Source organism: Python bivittatus, unplaced genomic scaffold (genome assembly GCF_059951505.1).
Source record: "Python bivittatus isolate LINGU-HERP-01145 unplaced genomic scaffold, Pbiv_v1 ctg000220_np1212, whole genome shotgun sequence".
NCBI classification, from domain to species: domain Eukaryota; kingdom Metazoa; phylum Chordata; class Lepidosauria; order Squamata; family Pythonidae; genus Python; species Python bivittatus.
The window spans coordinates 34,085,912-34,106,024 of NW_028277048.1; the positions used below are offsets into that span (position 1 = coordinate 34,085,912).

At 35.1% G+C, this 20,113-nt stretch overlaps 1 protein-coding gene across 7 annotated transcripts in view; it reads right to left on the reverse strand.

The window, feature by feature from the left end:
* LOC103056678 (cholesterol transporter ABCA5-like) overlaps nucleotides 1-20,113 on the reverse strand; it is a 57,355-nt gene that overhangs the window by 18,843 nt on the left and 18,399 nt on the right. For all 7 annotated transcript variants that reach the window (XM_025173387.2, XM_088138326.1, XM_088138327.1 and 4 more), the window contains 18 exons: nucleotides 17,411-17,552; nucleotides 15,749-15,937; nucleotides 14,313-14,460; nucleotides 12,953-13,121; nucleotides 12,186-12,244; nucleotides 11,803-11,913; nucleotides 10,932-11,107; nucleotides 10,203-10,322; nucleotides 8,480-8,618; nucleotides 8,289-8,379; nucleotides 6,684-6,823; nucleotides 5,780-5,908; nucleotides 5,189-5,390; nucleotides 2,856-3,028; nucleotides 2,235-2,365; nucleotides 1,886-2,023; nucleotides 1,606-1,719; nucleotides 436-606 (listed from right to left, as the gene is read on the reverse strand). In XM_025173387.2, coding sequence (XP_025029155.1) covers nucleotides 436-606; nucleotides 1,606-1,719; nucleotides 1,886-2,023; nucleotides 2,235-2,365; nucleotides 2,856-3,028; nucleotides 5,189-5,390; nucleotides 5,780-5,908; nucleotides 6,684-6,823; nucleotides 8,289-8,379; nucleotides 8,480-8,618; nucleotides 10,203-10,322; nucleotides 10,932-11,107; nucleotides 11,803-11,913; nucleotides 12,186-12,244; nucleotides 12,953-13,121; nucleotides 14,313-14,460; nucleotides 15,749-15,937; nucleotides 17,411-17,552 — 2,542 coding nt within the window. The remainder of the gene's footprint in view (nucleotides 1-435; nucleotides 607-1,605; nucleotides 1,720-1,885; nucleotides 2,024-2,234; nucleotides 2,366-2,855; nucleotides 3,029-5,188; nucleotides 5,391-5,779; nucleotides 5,909-6,683; nucleotides 6,824-8,288; nucleotides 8,380-8,479; nucleotides 8,619-10,202; nucleotides 10,323-10,931; nucleotides 11,108-11,802; nucleotides 11,914-12,185; nucleotides 12,245-12,952; nucleotides 13,122-14,312; nucleotides 14,461-15,748; nucleotides 15,938-17,410; nucleotides 17,553-20,113) is intronic.

Genomic DNA, 20,113 nt, shown 5'->3' on the forward strand with positions numbered 1-20,113 from the left:
GAAGCTGAAGGCGTTACGAGTTGTGCAAAGTGTCTTGAATTCAGAACTGTTTCAAATTTATAACTTTTTAAAGTTCAGAATAATATTTTCTGGGTGAAATAATGCCATTTTGCATTTGAAACAGGCTGTTTTGATCATTTTGAAGTGCTTTGTGCTTGACACATATCCAGAATAATTGAAACAGCCTGTTTTGAATATGAAACAACAGATTTGAATTTAATGCAACTGTTTCAAGCATAAAGGAGGGTGTTTCAAATTCAAAATTATTACAATTCAAGAGACTTAGCATACCACTGGAAGTTATGTTTTACAAGGAATGGACATTTTAAAAAGGGGGGGGTCTAGGAGTACAAAAAGATCTGGGTTTATTATAAGTAAGTGGAAATGTACTGAAGAAAAGGCATAGAACATTTATTTGAACATAGCAAGACTTACTACAGCAAAGATCTTCATAGGGAAAAAAATAATTTCATGATGAACTCCAAATAAGATCCCAGTCATGACAAGGAGAATAGTGTAATATAGAGGAATGTCGACTAATGCTTGTCCACACCAATAAGCAGATGGATAAAGACCTGACATCTTCAGCTGAGTATAAGCTTTGATCTGCAAAAAATAAATTGGTTAAAATGTGTGGCATATTGGACAAACAGCATATTGGAACAAATCTAACAATTGTAATCACAACCCAGGATTGGATCCAGGAAGAGAGAGAAGGAGACTAGGCTGATGTATGAGATAATAGATTTCTGGTAGGGCTCTTTCTGTTTGCTTTTAAACTAGGGAGTTAGATTAGCAAGGATAGAAATAACTGTAAATACATGTCTGTGCTAAAATTGTGTAGTTAAATAATCCGATAAATCATCTTAAAGTATAAATATTAATATATAATCAGTCTAAGTTAATATGTGATGGTTCTCAGTTTTTAACATCTTTTTGATGTGACCCTGCCCCTTTGCAATGTGGCACCTAATATGCCTAACTTTTGGTCCAACGTGAGTTACGTATCCCTGCTTTATCTGCTGATCTAGATTGCCCTTCTATTCAGGTTGGTCTTCTCAGGTATTGATTCTTTGTATTATTAATGTGGTTAAATATTGATTGATTGATTTAATCAATTTATATAACCACCCTACTCAGCACATGACTCAGGACAGCTTACATCATCAGTAACAGAACAATCAATAAAAGCCACATTAAAAAATGAAATATGAAAAACACAATCCAAAGGAGCAATCCTACAAATACCTAAGTACCAGGGAAAAACTCACTCAGTTGGTCATACTATTCCCATGCCCAATGTCTGAGGTAGAAAAACAGGTCTTTAATGTCTTCCAAAAGGCAGACAGGATTGGGCTAACCAAATCTTAGGGGAAAGTTGCTCCAAAGAGCAGGAGCAGCAACAGAGGAGGCAGGGGATCATTCCTAAAATAATTCATGAGTCTCAGTTTAAAATATGTTCAAAATTTTGAAATAAATTCAAATATTTACCCCAATATGTCATCTGTTTATAGAATATAAATGTGGGCAGACAAATCATGATTTAGACTAACATATGGATTTTTTTGTTTCATTTTTTAAAAACATGATTTAATATAAAGTTACCCTATGATTTTCTGCATTCTCCATAGCAAAATATGATGGCAATCCGGTCATGGTGACACCTACTGTCAAACACTGAACAATCATCACCATTATGAAACCTCTATCAGTAATTTCCTGAAAAATAAAGATGTTCATAATAGAAAATAGATGAAAACTTAAATGTCACATAATGCTCAATGCAACTTGCCTTAGACATCTATGTTTACACAGAAAGTCTGTCTAGTGCTCCTTTCTATCATTTCATTTTACAATATCAGCATTTGAGTTTTCATTTACTTACTTGAATGAAAGAGCTAATCCAGATATGGATGTTTTCAGTTACATTTAAATTGTGTAGGTACAAGTTACTAATGATATTCATCATAAGAGGTAAAGAATGTAGCATGGTTCGGTTGAAAGCAGCTTTAAAGATAATGGTCTGCAACAACAATAGAGATTTAACTTATTAGCTACAAATCCAAAGCAGCAACACGTATCAGCTTTGCTCCAGTTGGAACAGAACTAAATCCAATCGGGATAGTGCACTGGATGGAGTTACCTTTTTTTAGCAAAACTTTTCTTACATTCTAAATAAACTACCCAAGGCCACACATTACCAGCTGTTAAATATAAGCGGTGTATCTTCTTACCTTGCTTGCATGAACTACATTTAATGCTGCATTGTGAGGGGAAACTGATATGTAGTCACTGCCATTGAACATTTCTGTCAGTATATTCTGGCTCTGAAGTGGGTTTATGATTGTGTCATCAATGTTTACTCCTAGAGGAAAATAATAAATAAAGGAAGATAATGATAATTAACGAGTCAGTGTCATACCCATAATGTCCCTCTGCATTCAGATGAACTTAATGGTGTGCACTGAGCTTCCCCATTCATGCTATGGAAAAATGTATATATTTTGTTGAATGTATGGAGCTGCAGTTACAATGGGAAAGCCTATCCCTTCATCAACACACCACTTCTAGAGCCCTTGGACGAAGGGAAGGGAAGGGAAGGGAAGGGAAGGGAAGGGAAGGGAGGAGGAAATAGTAAGTTTGGCTGCAAAAAGATCGCCTACTCCAGTCTTAATAGATTGGAAAATTAATTGTTTGAAGACTAAGCATCTCAGCCATGCATAGAGAGTATTCTTTCAATTAATTTCCAGTGTATATAATATGTTAAAATAAAATAGTAATAAAAATAATAATAGAAATTACAAGGAATAGAAGAAAAAAACTGAAAAAATATAGTGATGGCTCCTACTACTTACCAGTGTAGTTTTGAACAAGAAGGCTGGTTTTGTATTTATGATGAGTTTCATTTGGTTTAAGAAAATATAAATCTGGAGAGAGTTTGATAGGAACCACAGCATTTTTGAAGTATTCTTGATACATGTGAAACATAAAAATCTCAACACAAAGAAATACTAGGAACAGTGCTAACCTTTAAGAAAAAAAATAAAGCTGAATCAAATTACAATAAAGAATGACTGTCCTTTAGAGTAAAAGTAGTCCAACATCAGTCTGGTATACACTTTTTTCCTATTATTAAAAATCCTGTGATCCAACTATCTATATTAAATTTGCTAAGCGCAAGCATGTACTAAACATGTCTGAATGCATCACTACTGAATAGTAAATAATTTTGATTTTTCACTCTTGCAAAAAAATAAATTTTAAACAATCTTAATTTCATCTGAGACACTTTTGAAAATCATTCAAAAATGGCTTGCTTGATGGGGAGCTTCTTATTAGCACCAGGTGATATAATTATGCCTTTTAGTCTACATGGCAGCTAGCATAAATGTATTGAAGAACATTAGGAGATACAGAGAAGCAAAAGTATATGTGAACAATGGGAGACAAAAGACTCAAAAGAATAGGAAATGAATGAGGGGAGAAGTAAAGAATTTTTCAATGGAGTAAACATTCCTGGGATAAAGGCAGAGAAAAAAACAGTTTACAAAACTGGGAGAGTAAATTAAAGGAAAAGATCTAAAAGTGTAGTATCAGCTCAGAAAAGTTGCATGTTTAGTTGCAAAAATAAATTAGGGAGGTCCAAAATATAATGTTCATATGCTAACAGATATGTTCCCTTGACAAGTTCTCTTACTAGCAAGGAAAACTTTGTAAATAGGCAATGTATGCACAAGATCTTGTAAGAGCTTTCTGCTCTTGCAATTTGACAACCTTCCTGATTTTAGAAAATGGCTTGAGAACTACAGCATGAATTACAGCAGCACAGTTTGCACAGACTAAATATTAGAAATGAAAAGTGGTCGACATGTACAGCCCTAAAGTAATCCCTGATAAAAGATGGACCTTGATGAGATCTTACTGGTCCAGCATTCATTGAAAGAATCCCCCCAATTCTGGATCTATTGGAAAAAAGTTGCAATGTGCCTCCAATCCATACATCATTAAATTCACAGAAGGAGCTGTCAAACGAAAGGCTCCAACTACTATTTCAATTAAGCAAATGTCACTGCATCTTTGCTGCAAAATAAAGAAAATCTTATCACTTAAGCCCAACCCTCTGATCTAAGGCCTATTAATAATAATTATGTGCAAACCTGAGATAAAGGAATTTGCAGATAAAAGAAACTGTCTAATGAAATATCCAGATCAATAGGATTCTACTCTTGTATGAAGCTCACAATTCACTACATTACTGACATTTTATTAAAAAAAATTCTCAGTTTGTGGCAGTTTGAAATCTAGGCATATACTGTTTAAGAATATTCAGACTAAAATGGGTGGGTGGGGAAATCATCCCTTGTAATATGATTAAACTGACTATATTGAAATTTGGTCACATTTTTCATGAAATTTGAAAACCTTTGCCACAAATTTAAATGTTTCATTTGTTGAAGCATATTTACAAATGCTTCAGTTTCCCCAAAACACAGCATCTATATAATGTAGGAACTGTTGTATTCAACAGAACACAAATTACTTTCTGGCATGCATGCAGCCAAAATTTCTGGATGTTGTAAAAACTGGTGTCCATCTCTTTTACCTCTAATTAGCCTTCTTTCTTCTCTAGCTTCTGGGTACTTAAAATTCCAAAGTTAAGCAACCTGTGTTGCTGTGATGGACTGGAATGGAAGAAGGGGGAGTGAAAACAGTGCTCTCGTCTCCAGAGCAATGCTCTGGAGATAAGCGGAGAAAGCTGGCGCATCCCTAAACATTCCAGAAAATAGTAGAGAGTTGTGCATGGGAACTGCTGGTCAGTCTGAGAAGATTTCTGTAAACAGGTGCTGGCAAATAAACCTTGCTGATTGAACCTACACGGTCTCCAGGAGTTCCTTGGGCTAGGCCTGACAGTTGCTCAGCCTATTGGTAATAAAAATTACTGTTTGCCCATCTCCCAAGCAACTCAGTTTTCCAGTGGGTGTAAACCCACAGAGAGAACTGCCCTATATTTAAAATCACAAATTGTATTCTTATTTTCAACAAGTTATATTTTATTCCACACAGGACATTTTTATAATTCTGGGAAATACGTGATCAACTGAGTAAGAACAATGTTTTATATTTATCTTTTTCATATTAATTAAATACTTTCCAAAATTTAGAGGAAACTCAATGTGGAGATACTTACACTTCTGACATTGATTTAATGTCACGATTAAAATTACGAAAATGAACCTTTGCAATTACAAGGGCCTGCTTTCTCCAAAGAGACTTATTGCTTATTGCACAAGATTTTGTCACAGATAGCATTAACAGGCTTTGCTCTACTTCATCAACAGAGTTTGTATCCATTTTCTCGTCAGCTTGCTCTGAATTAAAAACACCAAAATCTGGGAAATAAAGGAATAAGAAATTTAAATATTTTTATATTTATATTTTCTAACTAAGTCTATAAAGCTTGGCATCGCACTGTTTGCAACATTTCATAATTCATTAAATGCTTAATGAAATTTTTTTGGAGAACATCAGCACCATTCATGGGAAAAAAAAAATACATACAGCCACTTTCATATACCCTTATGGCACAATTCTCAGAAATAAATATATTATTATTTTCTTGGAGTTTTAATCATCTTGTCCTATAAATTTTTTAAAGAATGTGCTTTTGTACAATAGTCCCAAAATTACAAATCATATTTTATAAAGTGAAATATGGTTTTAATAATTTCATCATGATCATATGATAAGTACTACATGAAGTTATATAACGGTTTCTCACCCTGTTGGCCCTGTTGGTCAATTTCTGTTTCAACTTCCAGTTTGAAAAATACATCTTCTAGGGTTGAGGTAGAAAGGCCATAAGAAATAACACCCAAATGGGAATGAGTATCTAGATCAGCAAAGAGTGCTGGAAGAGGAGGAAGAGGAAGAATTATTTCCAAAAGAATTTAGGGCACTACTCTTTAAGAGGAGCCATAATAATTTTCTTCCATATAAAAGTGGCAAAACGCTTTTGAATGATTTTCCAGATTATTTATTTATTAGATTTAGAGTTTGGCTAACTCTATGAGACTCTGAATGAGTTACTTCATTAACAAAAGTAATGAAACAATAGGAAACAGAAATCATATGCATCCAGAAAATGCAATTCTTCAAGCAAATAAAATCCTGTAGGGGCTCAACCCCCATCCTAACCCAAGGGCTGGGGGAACAGCTAAGTTTTCAAAGACTTCTTGAATATCACTAGGGTTGATATGAAAAACGACAGCCAGAGCCCAAGACATTACAGGAAGCTGGCCTCAGGGATAAGTTCTGTGGGCTGGACAGTGAGATAGCTCTCAAGTAATGGCCCCAATGTTCTTGAACATGGGCCCCCTTAGATTCCCACCATACCTTCCTCTTCCCATCACACTGATATTACTTGCCTTCTTTTCTCCCCCCCCAATTCCCTCCCATCCTTAGCACCCCCTCACAGCCAAGGAACTTATGCATCCCACTCACACACCAATCAACCTGCCCCTCCCAGCTTTACCAGCGCCCTCCCAGACCGCTCCTGTTTTAAAGCATTCAGCAGCCAGTGTGGTGCTTGCTGATGTGGCTAGCCCACCATTTGTTTCCTCGGATCTTACTGTGTCCCCACCAACTTCCAATTCTCAGTGGCGTTTAATAGAGATAGGTTGTACCTGAAAATCTATCTGTATCTTTATATGGTAAGGCATACACAAGTTGTTCTTCATTCTCCTTTAACAGACTGGCTCCAGGGATATGCTGCCTGATCAAGAATGCTGTACCTTCTGTGTTACAATACCTGTCTATTTGCATACTAAAGAAACACATAGCAGGGACAAAAGCAACATTGTGGATCTCATTATTTTTAAACCTAACAAGATTATAACAGAGAATGTTTGCTTTCTTAAACCAACTGCAGAAAAACAGGCTTTCGGGATATTTTGTGATTCTACAGAGAGGAATCATTAAAATAGACAATTGCAGAACTAGTATGATTTCAGTTTTCTATAATGAAACCAAAAGGGTTACCAAAGCTTTAACAGTTTAAGAGAGAAGCAAAAGAGGGTACAAACTTGATGCTTAGCTTTAAACTGAGGTTTAATTTCTTTGGATGGCTAGGGACCATATTAAATATTTCTGAGCTGCTGAAGGACCAAGTTGCTGAAATAATGGGGTAGCATGGAATTGGGACCTTTCTCAAATTTTTAGGTTTTTTATTTTATTTTAACAATAGCAGCAAGCCTTTTTTTGTGCTTTAATTTTGTTTTATTTACATTTATTTATCTATAAGATTTATAAGGATGCCTCTCTCAGAATTTGAGACTCTGGATGGCATACAAAGAGAAAAGAAGAATAAATACAACACAAAAACACATTTTAAAACATTCCCAGGGAATAGTGAATGCGTCACTGCTCTGAGGCTGCAGTTGCCCAACCTAATTTTAAGCAATTCAAAATGGATAATATATAATATATAACACTTGGTTACAAATTTCATTCAACAAGATTGGTGTACCATCTGAGGATGACGGGATGCAACTCAGCTTCCTACATAAGGCAATGTTTTGACATCACCAGAATGGCAGAGTAATTTTATTCGGCCAAATTTTTAGGTTGGGGGTTAGGATGGGATAGGAGCAGGAGGCTTCTGGGAACAAATCACTCCCTACCTCATCTTTAACTACCCCTTCCCAAAACTTTCTTGAAAATGATAATTTCTCCACTGAATTTTGATGATGCGATCTACAATGGATGTGTTGAGGTACTACAAATGGTGCACTGGGGGCACGTGGCCAGGGGCTGTGAAAACTGTTCATCCCTTCATCACAGCCCATGTGCTTGAAGGCTCCTAGTAAATAAAAAATTGATAGTTCTTCTCTACTGTTTTTGTTTTAACAGATTTATTCAGATAATTTTACTATTACATTTGCAGCTCATACAGTAGCAGCTACTTTGTACTTGTTACCAAGTGAGAAAATAGCACTATGAGCTAACTAAAGTATAAGCCTTTTTTAATTTTAATTATTTAAAACATTTAAGGACTGCCTACTATTCATAGGATCTCAGACTGGGTTATAATCTGCAACCTTTACCAGGTTTGCTAACCATTAGTGTCCTTCCAACTAAACAGTTGTTAAGTAACCTACAGTCTTCATACATTTTAACCAGCTCTTCTATGAAATAAAATTTTGATGGTTCAGAAACTCTTCACAAAGCTTAGGTCCAAGTAATGTAGGTGTTATAACCTATTTTGAAATAGGCAGTGAAGTTAATAATACCTCAAACGATAGCCAATTCCCCATTTTGTCTTAAGGAAGAGAGAGGAGCCAAGACATTTCAACATTCCTCGGGAAATCACAGCTTTCCGATCTAGAAACAAGAGCACACGGAACCTTTAGTCATTCTTTTTAGACAGTGACCATCAAGGGAATAACTGCCATGTTCATGGGATGCATATCTCTGAACATGCCTGCAACAATGTCTGCTTCGTCCATGAAATGGGTACTGAACACTGTCACACGATTGGCTTTTCTGTTTTTCAAGAGGTTCCAAACAGTTTGCCGTGAGCATGGATCCATACCAGCTGTTGGCTCATCTAAGAGCAATACCTAAATAAAAAAACAAATATATGTAAACCCAGACATGCACATATAATTATTAAGTAATCATTTTGAAAACACCAGAAATAGTCCTCATTAACTTTACCACCACTTTCTATCAAAATTATATGTGATAAGATCATCATATCAGACAAAGAATATAATCCCGTATAAGAAAACAATGAGCAAACATGAGAGTAAAAATGAAGTTTTATAAATTAATATCATCCAAAGTTGAAACTCCTAATTTGGGACTCACAATAGAAATCCCACTATAGTGTCACTTCTACAGTTTAATCTAAAACAGCTTTATACTAATTGTAACAAACTATTTCTACTATGGGCAGATCTACACTTAACAATTTATGATGCTTCTTGCAATCCTGTGGTTATAGCATCTTAAGTCTCACTGGTTCAAGGAAACCTTGTCTGGATTGAGGCACTTTGGCTCACAAGGTATTCAGTCCAAACTGCAGGTTACCACATCCTCCCATTGGACAATTCCCCTGATCCTGTGTCCTCCCACCTTTCTGATTTAGGAAAGCAACCGGCAAATCCCACCTTCTTTCCCACAAATTATGGCATTATTAATTCTGTTGACATTATTCAATGTTTCCCTGGAAAGGAATTTGAGAATTTTGGAAGCAGTCTCAGAACAACACAGATCAAATGATACAAAGATTCTCAATTCTATCCCCGCTAAGGCTTTGGCTTCCTTCTAATATTTAAGTATCAGAACAAGCCCCAGCCAATACTGGAGGAGCTCAAAGTACCATGAGGAACTCTTAGCACTATTACTCCATTCAGAACCATAAGCAATACTAATGTGGTTATGAGGCACACTGCAAAATGGATTTTGGAATTTCTCCAGGGAGTTGAAATACTCAGGGAAAGAATGAGACTGATCTCTGTATTTTTTAAATTTATTCAATCAATAAACCAATCAATTTATATACATGTCTGATTAGCATGCCTCTGATATGTACTGCTAAAGTAATGCAATCTAATCACCTCAGTAAATTTCAAGAGAAAAACAAAGCTAATGGTAGTTTAACCAAATAAACTAATAGAGAAGCAAAATGAGAGAGCGAGAGAGAGAGAGCGTGCGGGCATCCTAAGGGTTAAAAAACTAATCCTCCTCAAAAAAACTACAATATTGCTCTAAAATGTGGGATATCTCACTTACTGATCTCACACTAATCTGCCCTGGTAGCCCTGTCACATGTTGCTACTAAAAGATAGGCACCTATCCTCATTCAGTTGTCAGAACTGAACCAAGGACTATCAGCTAGGCAATCGTTGAAACAATGGCCTGTTTCTACCTTATAGATTATAACTACTATGGCTGCTATGTATTTTTATTCTTTATATTATAAAGAATTTTATTTATTTTTACTGTAACCCTCCCACAATCACATATGTGAGATGGGCAGCTTTATAAACCAAATAAATAAATAAATAAATAAATAAATAAATAAATTCAATAGAAATTATAATTTTGCAATGTAACTAATTTTACAAACTCGGCTGTTGCACAGATGCAATGCAAATATGAGGGGGGGGAAATAACCATTCTGTCCTTTTGATGTTTACCTTTGGGTCTCCAAGAACTGCAAATCCAACTGACAGCTTTCTTTTCTGCCCTCCACTCAGGGTTTTTGCTTGATTATCTTTAATGAGCTGCATATCCAAGTCTAATAAAACTTTCTGAACCTTACAAAATCCAGCAGAAAAAGTTTTTAATCATGTTTATTAATTACACAAGCTTGCGTACTACCCAATTCAGTCTAGATTCTAAACAGCTTATAATTGACAACATTAAAAACATTCACAATAGCCTAACATCACCTCACTCCAAACAATCAGCTCAACAGCTCAGTCAGGTGTTATCCCCTGCATCAGAAATTCCTTGGAAGAGCTTATACATACATATATACTTACACCCTTCCCCCCAGAGAAATATGACTTCTTAAATACAAAAATTTTTAGGAGCATTTGGCTTGGTAGAAATTGTTTCCCTACTGCTTCCCTATTTTACAAATTTATGAAATAAAGGAAAATATTATGAAATTAATTATTTCAAATCTAAAGTACATGTTTGTTATAAATTCTAATTTCCTATTTTCTTTACTATAAAATAATATTTCACTGATCCAGTTATACATATGTTAGCATTTTCATAAGGTACATATTTTAATGGGCTTCAGCTTGATGAATCCTCTAATAGATTATGGCCTTGGTACAGAAAACATTCTGAGTAATTTTATTTGATCAAAATTATAACAATGTGCACAGTATATATGTGGTATTTAATTAACTCACCTCTTGTATTACATCATTGGGAGGTATACCTTTAACAGAGGCAATTATTGATAAATTCTCTTCCACAGTTAATACATCAAAAAATATATCTATCTGTTGGCAAACTCCCATTATCTTTCTTACATCTAGCATTTCATCTATTTCAGAAACTTGATATCCATATATTGATGCAAACCCTAATTTATAAAAATAATGAAGAGAGGAAATAAATCATCATATAGCTAACAACAGATAGAACACAGATAGATATAGGTATAGCTATCATAATACATTAAAGCTTTTAAAAAACTAATAGAAAGGATTGTCTGATACAGCAGAATGTCCATTAAATCCAAATGAAATGTATGCATATTTGACACATTGTACACAATTTACACATGCATAAAATGGAATTGGGATTTTATGCATGTATATCTTAGATATTTTACATATGTATAGTATGGCAAAGAGGATTTTAGTATCCTCAGAGGCATACGCTGTATGAACAGATTTTATCTGGTGCATATGTACTCCACTAAACCAAGATCTATTAAATTTCTAGTTTATTGTAGAACATTTATCCATATTTGGTGAGAAACAGCCACCTGCAACAATACAAAGGGATGTTCTCCAGCAAATGGGCAAGATGTTGCTAGAGGGAAGAAAGGGGAATACTTCTACCCCAGGTTTGCCAGGAGAATTCATATGTAAAACTGAAAGTTAAAACAGGAGATTAGATGCCTGTTGTGGAATTCTTTATGCTATGGACAGCAGAGAAGTGGAAAGATGTTACTTAACACTAATCCAAGACTAATGAAGAAAGGGAAAAATGGGCAAGATTAAAAAAGAGTGCATAAAAAAAGAAAAATGAGAACATTTTAACAATATATACCATCAGAAGGGGGGCACAATCCGCAAAGAATATTCATCAAAGTTGTTTTGCCTGTTCCACTATGTCCAAGTAATGCTGTGATCTGACCCTCATATATGTCAAAGGATAAATCTATTAAAAAATAAAATGATTAGTTGGGGGGGAATTCGGCACATCAGAAAGCATTGCTACTAGCCCCATTATAAACATTTAGATGGTCATTCAAAGAACATTTTATTTACTCTTAAGTGGCCATTCTTTAATATAAACTTTGAACATAAAGTCCTCAATGAATTAGCGAATCAATGACTGTCAAGAAAAACTTGCCTATATGCTAGGCCATTGTTACAAAAAGTGCAAGAATTCCAACTTGTTGCAGATAATTGAAAATTAAACATTCTTACTTTTCAAAGCCTCCACAATGTCATCCTTTTTAACAAAGGATTTCTCAATATGGCTGATTCTGAAAAAAGACAGGCAGACATTCTGAGAACATGTGCAATTTTTAAGAAATATGAGTTACAGTCTACACTGTAGCTTCTGCATGCATCGAATTTTAAGCCACTCTCACAGAGTTCAGAGATAACCTGCAGCCACTAGAAAAACATCATCTTAGCCCAGATAGATAGGAAGGGGTGAGAGGAACAACAACTCCTCCTCTAGACTGGCCTTGATTCTGTTTGGTATCAGAGAGAAAGAAAGGGAAACTCTTTCAAGATTCTGTTATTGTAGCCTGTATCAATAAAGAAGAATTTGTGTATTTTTGTGGGGTCTGTTACTTGATCTGGTCTACCTTGAAGGGCCGACATACAGATGCTTTTTACAGTGTTGTGTTTTAAGTGTATGGAAACCAGTGAGTAACGGAGTGCCATTGTCCAATAGGGATTGTTTTCCCTTTGGCTACAAATCAACACAGCCCAAAAAACCACACACAAAATAATGTCATATGGCAGAATAAAGAATATTTATACATAAAAATTATCATATAATATTTATATGGGAGATAATATTTATTCTCCATGTTCCTGCATTTTAAAAAGAAAAACCTTATTCAACTAAAGTCACTCATTATTTGCGGCTGTATAAATAAGTTACTTTCTCATACAAAATATATATTAACTACTATGACAGTATGATCAATTTAAATTTAACCAAAATTAATCTGTGATACCTGATAGCTTCTTTTCCCCTAAATTCGGAAGGTACAGGCTCAGTGACCTCACTGAAATCTAGGTTTTCATTATTACAGCTCTCATGCAATTCCTCATAATTTCTTGTTCTTTTTATCCAAAATGAAGGTTTTAAAAAGAAGAAAAAACTTCGTCGCAATCCATATGCTCCTGAAAATAAAATACCCATATATAAAAGTGTAAACATTAAATATTTTGGACCACTGGGACATTTCAAAAAAGTAAAGTTAAAATACTTTTAATATTTCTACTCTATATATACAACAGTGAAAAACTCCTCCAACTGATCAAGACCTTATTTCTCCTCGCCAGCCTACATCATTTCATTTTTGAGTACTCTTCTGTTTTTTCTTGGCAGGATTGTTCAAGGGCACAGGGAATTAGAATCAATACTAGAAAGTTGTGAAGATTACTGTACTTGCACAGATTTATTCCCATATTAAGTTTGCATAACTAATAGTTATAAGTAAGATCGAGCATAAAAGTAATTTGAAGAAGCTAAGCTAAGAAAAAGCATGCAGAGTGTATACTGCCAAGGCTTGCCAGTTAAAAAATAGTACAGGAATAGTCCATTTAGTTGTCAACTGATGTGATTTAATGGTCAGATTTATCTCAGTATGTAGAAAATACATGAGAAATGTGATTTTAAATGGTTCACCCTGAATGAGGTACATCTTCATTTCATCCTGAATTAGACAGATAATTGACTGACTGGAGTACCAGATCCACATGTACCTAAAGGTATATTTTCTCCATTTGTCCATTGGAAGTATAGCATTCAATCTTTATGTGGGGAAAACTGAATAATGTGGGCAGAGAGCATATACAACTACATACATGTCTGTATAATTTGTGTAGTGTGACTCTATGTTGCCTAATGCAGCTTATAAATTGTTATCTGGAAATATACATGTGATGTTTATCCTGCTGCATAAAGATTTGTTCACTAGTTGGCTGGGTTTACACAATGAAACAATTCATAATATGATTTATTTTTGGTTGTATGGTATGAAGCTATGTATTGTGGTTTGAAAACCATGGGTTATGGCATATTCAGTGGTGCAAACTCAGCCAATTTTAGTTTATCCAACTGCCAAGGTTTAACAAACCATGGCTTAGCACAATTTGAAAAGTAGTTGATTATATATAATGCCTTCTTTTTTCCCTGACCTTCTGTAATATGCATCCCAGAATAGGAATGTTAAGTCCCACGGACGCTCTCTCACAAGACCAAAGTTCTCCATTATTCACAATGACTGCTTCCCCACTTAAGTACCATATCTGAATGGTTACTGAACATCTCTCACCATCTGCATTCTTTTCCAGTTCTAATAAACATACCTGGAATCACTTGATCAAAATAAATCCCTAGGAGTAGATAAAGCATGCTATCAAGGGCCAATAGTGTAAGAGTAATAATTAGTGGATAAGGGCCATGGATTAAATTTGATAAAACAGCTCCTTCTTCATAATCTTCCAGATGTATAACCTGCAAGCAAATGTGAAAGTGGAGCAGTATTAAAATATTAAGGAAAAATAAGGAAAAATAATGTATTGTTACATAAATCGAATTCGATTAACACAGAATAATACAATGAGAGGGAAATTTTGCTCAAGCTTAATTCAGATTGGAACCAGCAGTTAGAAGCTAATGAAAGCTTAGAAAATCAGAACTCTACATTCATTATGTTCTCTCCTCTCCAAGCCTTCAACTCTATTTTGCAGCTGGCACTACGATAGAAGTTGTGACCATGGAAGCAAAAAGGAATATTGGGGAGTGTAGCAGCATATAAGAAAGAGGCTATATTTTACATCTTCCTTACTTTAAACTAAAGGCTCCATTCATAGGCACCCACTACTATTTTGATAACAAAAAAATAGCTGAAACATGTATGGTGATGTCATAATACAAATCCTACCCTTTTGCATTCATGTCCTGACATTGGATACAAGCAGGCAAGTCATACAGTTTCCATCAGGATATCATGACATGTGTTGTATCACTTGCCCCCTTCCCCTCCCATAGATGCCTATGATTATAACTTCAGACTGTTCTTATAATTTATGTTATTTTATTATTCAGTTCCACTCAGATTGTGATTTCACAAAAATTCAGCAACATTAAAAGTCAGCAGCTCCCTCTCCTCCCTCTCCTCCATTCCACTACAACTGCTTTCTGCTAGAAAAGTGTGCTTGCAAAAACAATTTCTCCAGAGAACCCAATATACAGCTTAATATCATGCTTCTGGCACATAAAATGTACTCTAAGCAGTGAGAAAAGCAAAGTGGAAAATTTCCCTGCCAAGTGGGAATAGGAAGAAAAAGGGTTTTATAGCTTGAATTAATGGCAAAGCCAACTAACTAGAAGTAACATTTATACTGAAAGTGAACATCCTAGCTCATCAAGCACTGTGCCTAAATCTAAGGAAATACAAATCTGTACAAAGCACTAAACAGTAAGTTCACTGTGATAATGCCATACAAACAATATTTAGTATGAAAGCTTATGATACGCGATGCAGTTCTTTTTATTGAAGTCAAATGCCAACCCCACAAATCTCTGCACAAATTTTAATTAAGATGCAATTAGTGCACAAGTTTCAGTATTAACAAGACACAGTTCTAATTTTAAACAGAAAAATTCACATCGGAATGAATGAGAAAGCCATTAATAAACAAGCATTACATTTACTGAAAGTTCAAAACAAGCGTATATTTGTCATGTATCAAAGTACAATAAAGTTCATACTGACAGGCAAATAGGATGCTTTACTAACCTGTGCTACGCCAACTAAAAATGTGCACTCACACAGTGGACTTAATGACCACACAAAGGATTTTGGAAAGTCTTCCAACAGGACAATGGTCAGACCTACAGCACCAAAAGCCACAGTGGTGAAATACTGAGCTGAGCCAGCATTTGTTGATTTTTTAAAAAGTGATGTTAGCATAAATGCAAAGGAAATCTAAACAAAAGTAGAAAACACGTTTCAGTGCGCAAGAACGTCAAGATCAGATTTTTATACATGGCCACCTATCACAAAAGACAAAAAGTAATGTCTGTCTCACATAGAACATCCTACAGAGAATAGAGCATACCAACCTCTCCAACCTAATGCCCTGGAGATGTGTTGGGACTATATTGTTTGTAACATGATATTATTTCAGGTATATTTCTGTGTATTTTTATTTATTTATCCTATTTATATAGCCGCCCATCTCACACAAAGTGACTCTGGGCGGCAAAGAATACCTAAAAACAATTACAAATAAAAAACTATAAAAGCACATAAAACAGAAGGGATAAAATTAATAAGGGAGCCCTCGCAAAATGTACACATATTTTATCCTTCTTGAAAGAGACACTGTCCCTGCAGCTGAAACTTCAAACCTTGTCTATGCTAAAATTGTTGCATTCCACAGGGCAAAGACCCTATTAAAAACTTCCTCATTCTGGATTATGTGATTATAAATTTAAAACATTAAACTGAGCAATAAGAAATACAAGTTCTAGTTCAGCTTTCTCCACTTCTTACACATCAGACATTACAGTTATTAACCAACAGCCAAAATTTGAAGATTGCTTTTTTGAAAGAATCAAATCAACGTTCCCTATTGCAAGGCTTGGACTGCTATCTTAGATCGCTCCTACTAAGATCATGGATAGGCCATAGTGCTAGTGCAGGTGAATAGCATGTTGAGATTCCTACTCTCCTTAAGGAATAAAGGGCGTTCCTGTGCAAATAGCTTGCCTTTTTCACAACTATGGAACTGTTTGTGGGAGAACATCATTCTTTAGTGAGGCTTAAGCTCTTTTCTGGTCCACGTATAATCTTAATGTGGCTGTGTTACACATTATGATGCTATGTGGACTGTAATGATGGGATCTAGGTTTTTGGTTTCTGGTTTGTTTCATTTTTGGCCTTGTCTGGCTTAAAAAAAAGTGAGGGGTTTTATTTTGCTTTTTGCAGCTTGACTGTCTAGCACTACAAGGGAAGAGAATGCATCTATATAAGGGACACTTACATAGTAGCTGGACATCTAGTCACTTTGCCATGGGATAAATTGCTATGATATCTTTGTGTTGCTGGATCCCGAGTTGTGAATATCTGCTACATTCTCACCCCTGCATGCTTCAAAGCACCTTTTCCAATTATTTGGGGTGTGTTGCACGGGAAGAATATCCACATACAATACTGTTCCTGATATGGATGCTATTCTTTGTTTAAAGCAATGCATTTGCCAGAACTGTACAGGTTCCTGATATATATTCCAAATCTATTGGAATATGTCTGTATTGTTGGCTACCTTTGTAAAAAGATCCTAGAATTATTCTCTAAGAACATCAGCAGCCAGGTGAACTCACACTTGTTAACACAGTATCCACAGCATAGTGACAAGGAGTGTGCGCGCGCACACACACACACACACACACTTACGGAGGATATTCCATACAGGAAAAAAAGAAGAAATATCACAAAGCTGCTACTTTTGGGGAAAAGCGAAGAGAATGTTGCAATGATCGACATGAGAAGAGACATGACAAATATCAGACTGGAGTACAGTAGGACCCAAGACAGCCTAGAAAAAAGAAGCATAAAACGAAGATTCATGAATTCAAAGTAACCTGCGCAAATTATTAATTTGAATGAAAGTATTCAGGGCAATAAAGAGGAACAGCCCTTACAGAAGTTCCTACGCGAAGTAAATAAAGCACAGAAATACAGGATTGTAGCAGATATTAGAAGAATACAGAATGATTGCTGTAGGTAACATTATGTTTTGTAACATATTACGTTAATTAAACTCCAAAAGAAGGGGTTTACTGGGTAGCTTTCTATCCAGAAATGGCTATTAATGGGTGGAAAACAACTAATATTGGACTAGGTTATGGGATTTTTAGTTGAAGGAATATAATTATTCACAAACATACTTTTCATGAAAAGATTATGCTATTGCAACAAGCTGAAATAAATTGTTTTAAGATTCATCTAAAATTATTGCTTAAATTTGAATTTCTCCTAATACTAATATTATTTCTACAAAAGGAGTTTTTCTCCAGATGCCACCTTGCCTGCTAGGTTCCAGTCATTCTCCATTTGTCCTCCTTTCCCAGATGATGCTAACTATTTATTTATGTATTTATTTATTTACATTTAAATTTATTAGCCACCCAACTCCAATTTAGAAAATTATTTTTTCTAAAAACTACACAATCAATGCAAAGACACATTTACATTCATCTCTGGTTTGACCCTCAGTGAATAGTTGCTTTGAAACTGAGGGTCTCATTACAATTGATTAAACTTGTTTAAATGTTCCTCCAGCAAATTACTCAAACCAGGTTTAACATTTCTTCTGTACTCTGCAGAATGCTACTTCTCAAGATGTTTAACTTGTTTTCACTCCATTCTCACTCTGACATTTTTATAGAATAGCAACAGCATTTGAAAATAAGTATTTAATTTAAAATAAATACCAAATTGTAGAACTGAAAAAAATGGATAGGGAAGGAGCAGGAAATAAATACAGAAAATGGGAGAAGAGAAATGAAATAAACTGGAATGGGACTGTAAAGATGTACTGAAGATGAAAAGAGCATAGGTTTTAGATTCCATGATTTCATGAAAACTAGCAGCACAGAAAATGACTGAAGGTTTCAGAAAGATAAGGTAGTCCTTGCTTACCGACCACAACTGGGACCAGCAACTCCGTTGCTAAGTGCCATGGTTGCTAAGTGAAAAATCATGTGACCATGCCAGACTTACGATGTTACTTCTGCTTCTGTCATTAAGCAAATCGCTGTTGTCGTTAAGTGAGACATCATGTGACTGCAACTTGCAATTTCACTTCCGTATTCTCTGTTAATTCTGCTTGTTGGAAGCTGGTTGTGAAGCTCGTAAATGGCAATCACGTGACCGCGGGACGCTGTGACAGTCATAAATGCATGCCAGTTGTGAAGCACCTGAATGGTGATCACATAACTGCGAGATGCTGCAATAGCCGTAAGTGTGAGGACTGATCACAAAGCTGGGCTTTTGTCAACTGTCATAATTTCAAATGGTTGCTAAACAAGGCAGTTGGTAAGTAAGGGCTACCTGTACTGCGGACAGCTACTCAAAAGACATATGGAAAGAAATTAGGCAAAGTACTAAGTTGGAAATATGCTTATGCCAGGAAGAACTCTAATTGGTAAGCTTTGGAGTTTGTTACTCCATAGTGTTGTAGATGAATCTGATTCAAATCATGGAGGATTGTATTATGGTATTACAGATGCTGAAAAGTATCTGCACTTTAAAATCCCTCACTGTGTCATACAATTGCCTTTGTTGTTCCTGCCTATAAGCATTGTGGTACAGATGCTTTATTATGGAGGTGATCATCACAAGACATTGATATGATTGTAAAACGACATAGTTTTTAAAAGAAGTTAATAGTTTGGTCATTGTAAAGTAAGTGGAGTCATGCTCAAAGATGGCATCCTTTTGTGTAAGAGTATCTGAAGCATAGATTAAGATGCTTCCCTCATGATCTTTAGCATCCTTGCACAAGCAAACAGATTCAGTAAATCTTACATCACATTTTAAGAAAAGCTCTAGTTTTCTTAAACGACTATTTCCAGTTTTTTCTGTTTTGGCATATAGTTTGAATTTTACATCCTTCTAGTAGCATTAATAGTTTACAGATTTAATTTCTGTAATAATCAACCTCATACGATGTACTGTTAACAAACATTATGTCACAACTGTAGCTATTAACTCAAAAGAACTGACTTCCCATTTTATAGCTGATATACAAAATCAAAAATCCAGTTGTTGAAAATTACTTAATACATTTGGGCTAAAAATATAAATATTTAGTAGATAAGTATTAAAGAAAGATAAAGACAGAAATAACTTACAAACAATAATCTACAACACAACACAACCACGCTCATTCAAAACAGGATTATATTTCTGTTATATTAACATTATCAAGAACATTATATTTAATTAGAAAAACTGTTATACTCTAATGTTTCAGTCAACATGTAAAGGATATTGGAGAAAGTATTGTTTTACTTATTTACATTTGATGTTTTTGAACTAGAAGCACTAAACTATCATCACACAACCAAGATTAAATACATCTCAGGAGCATTC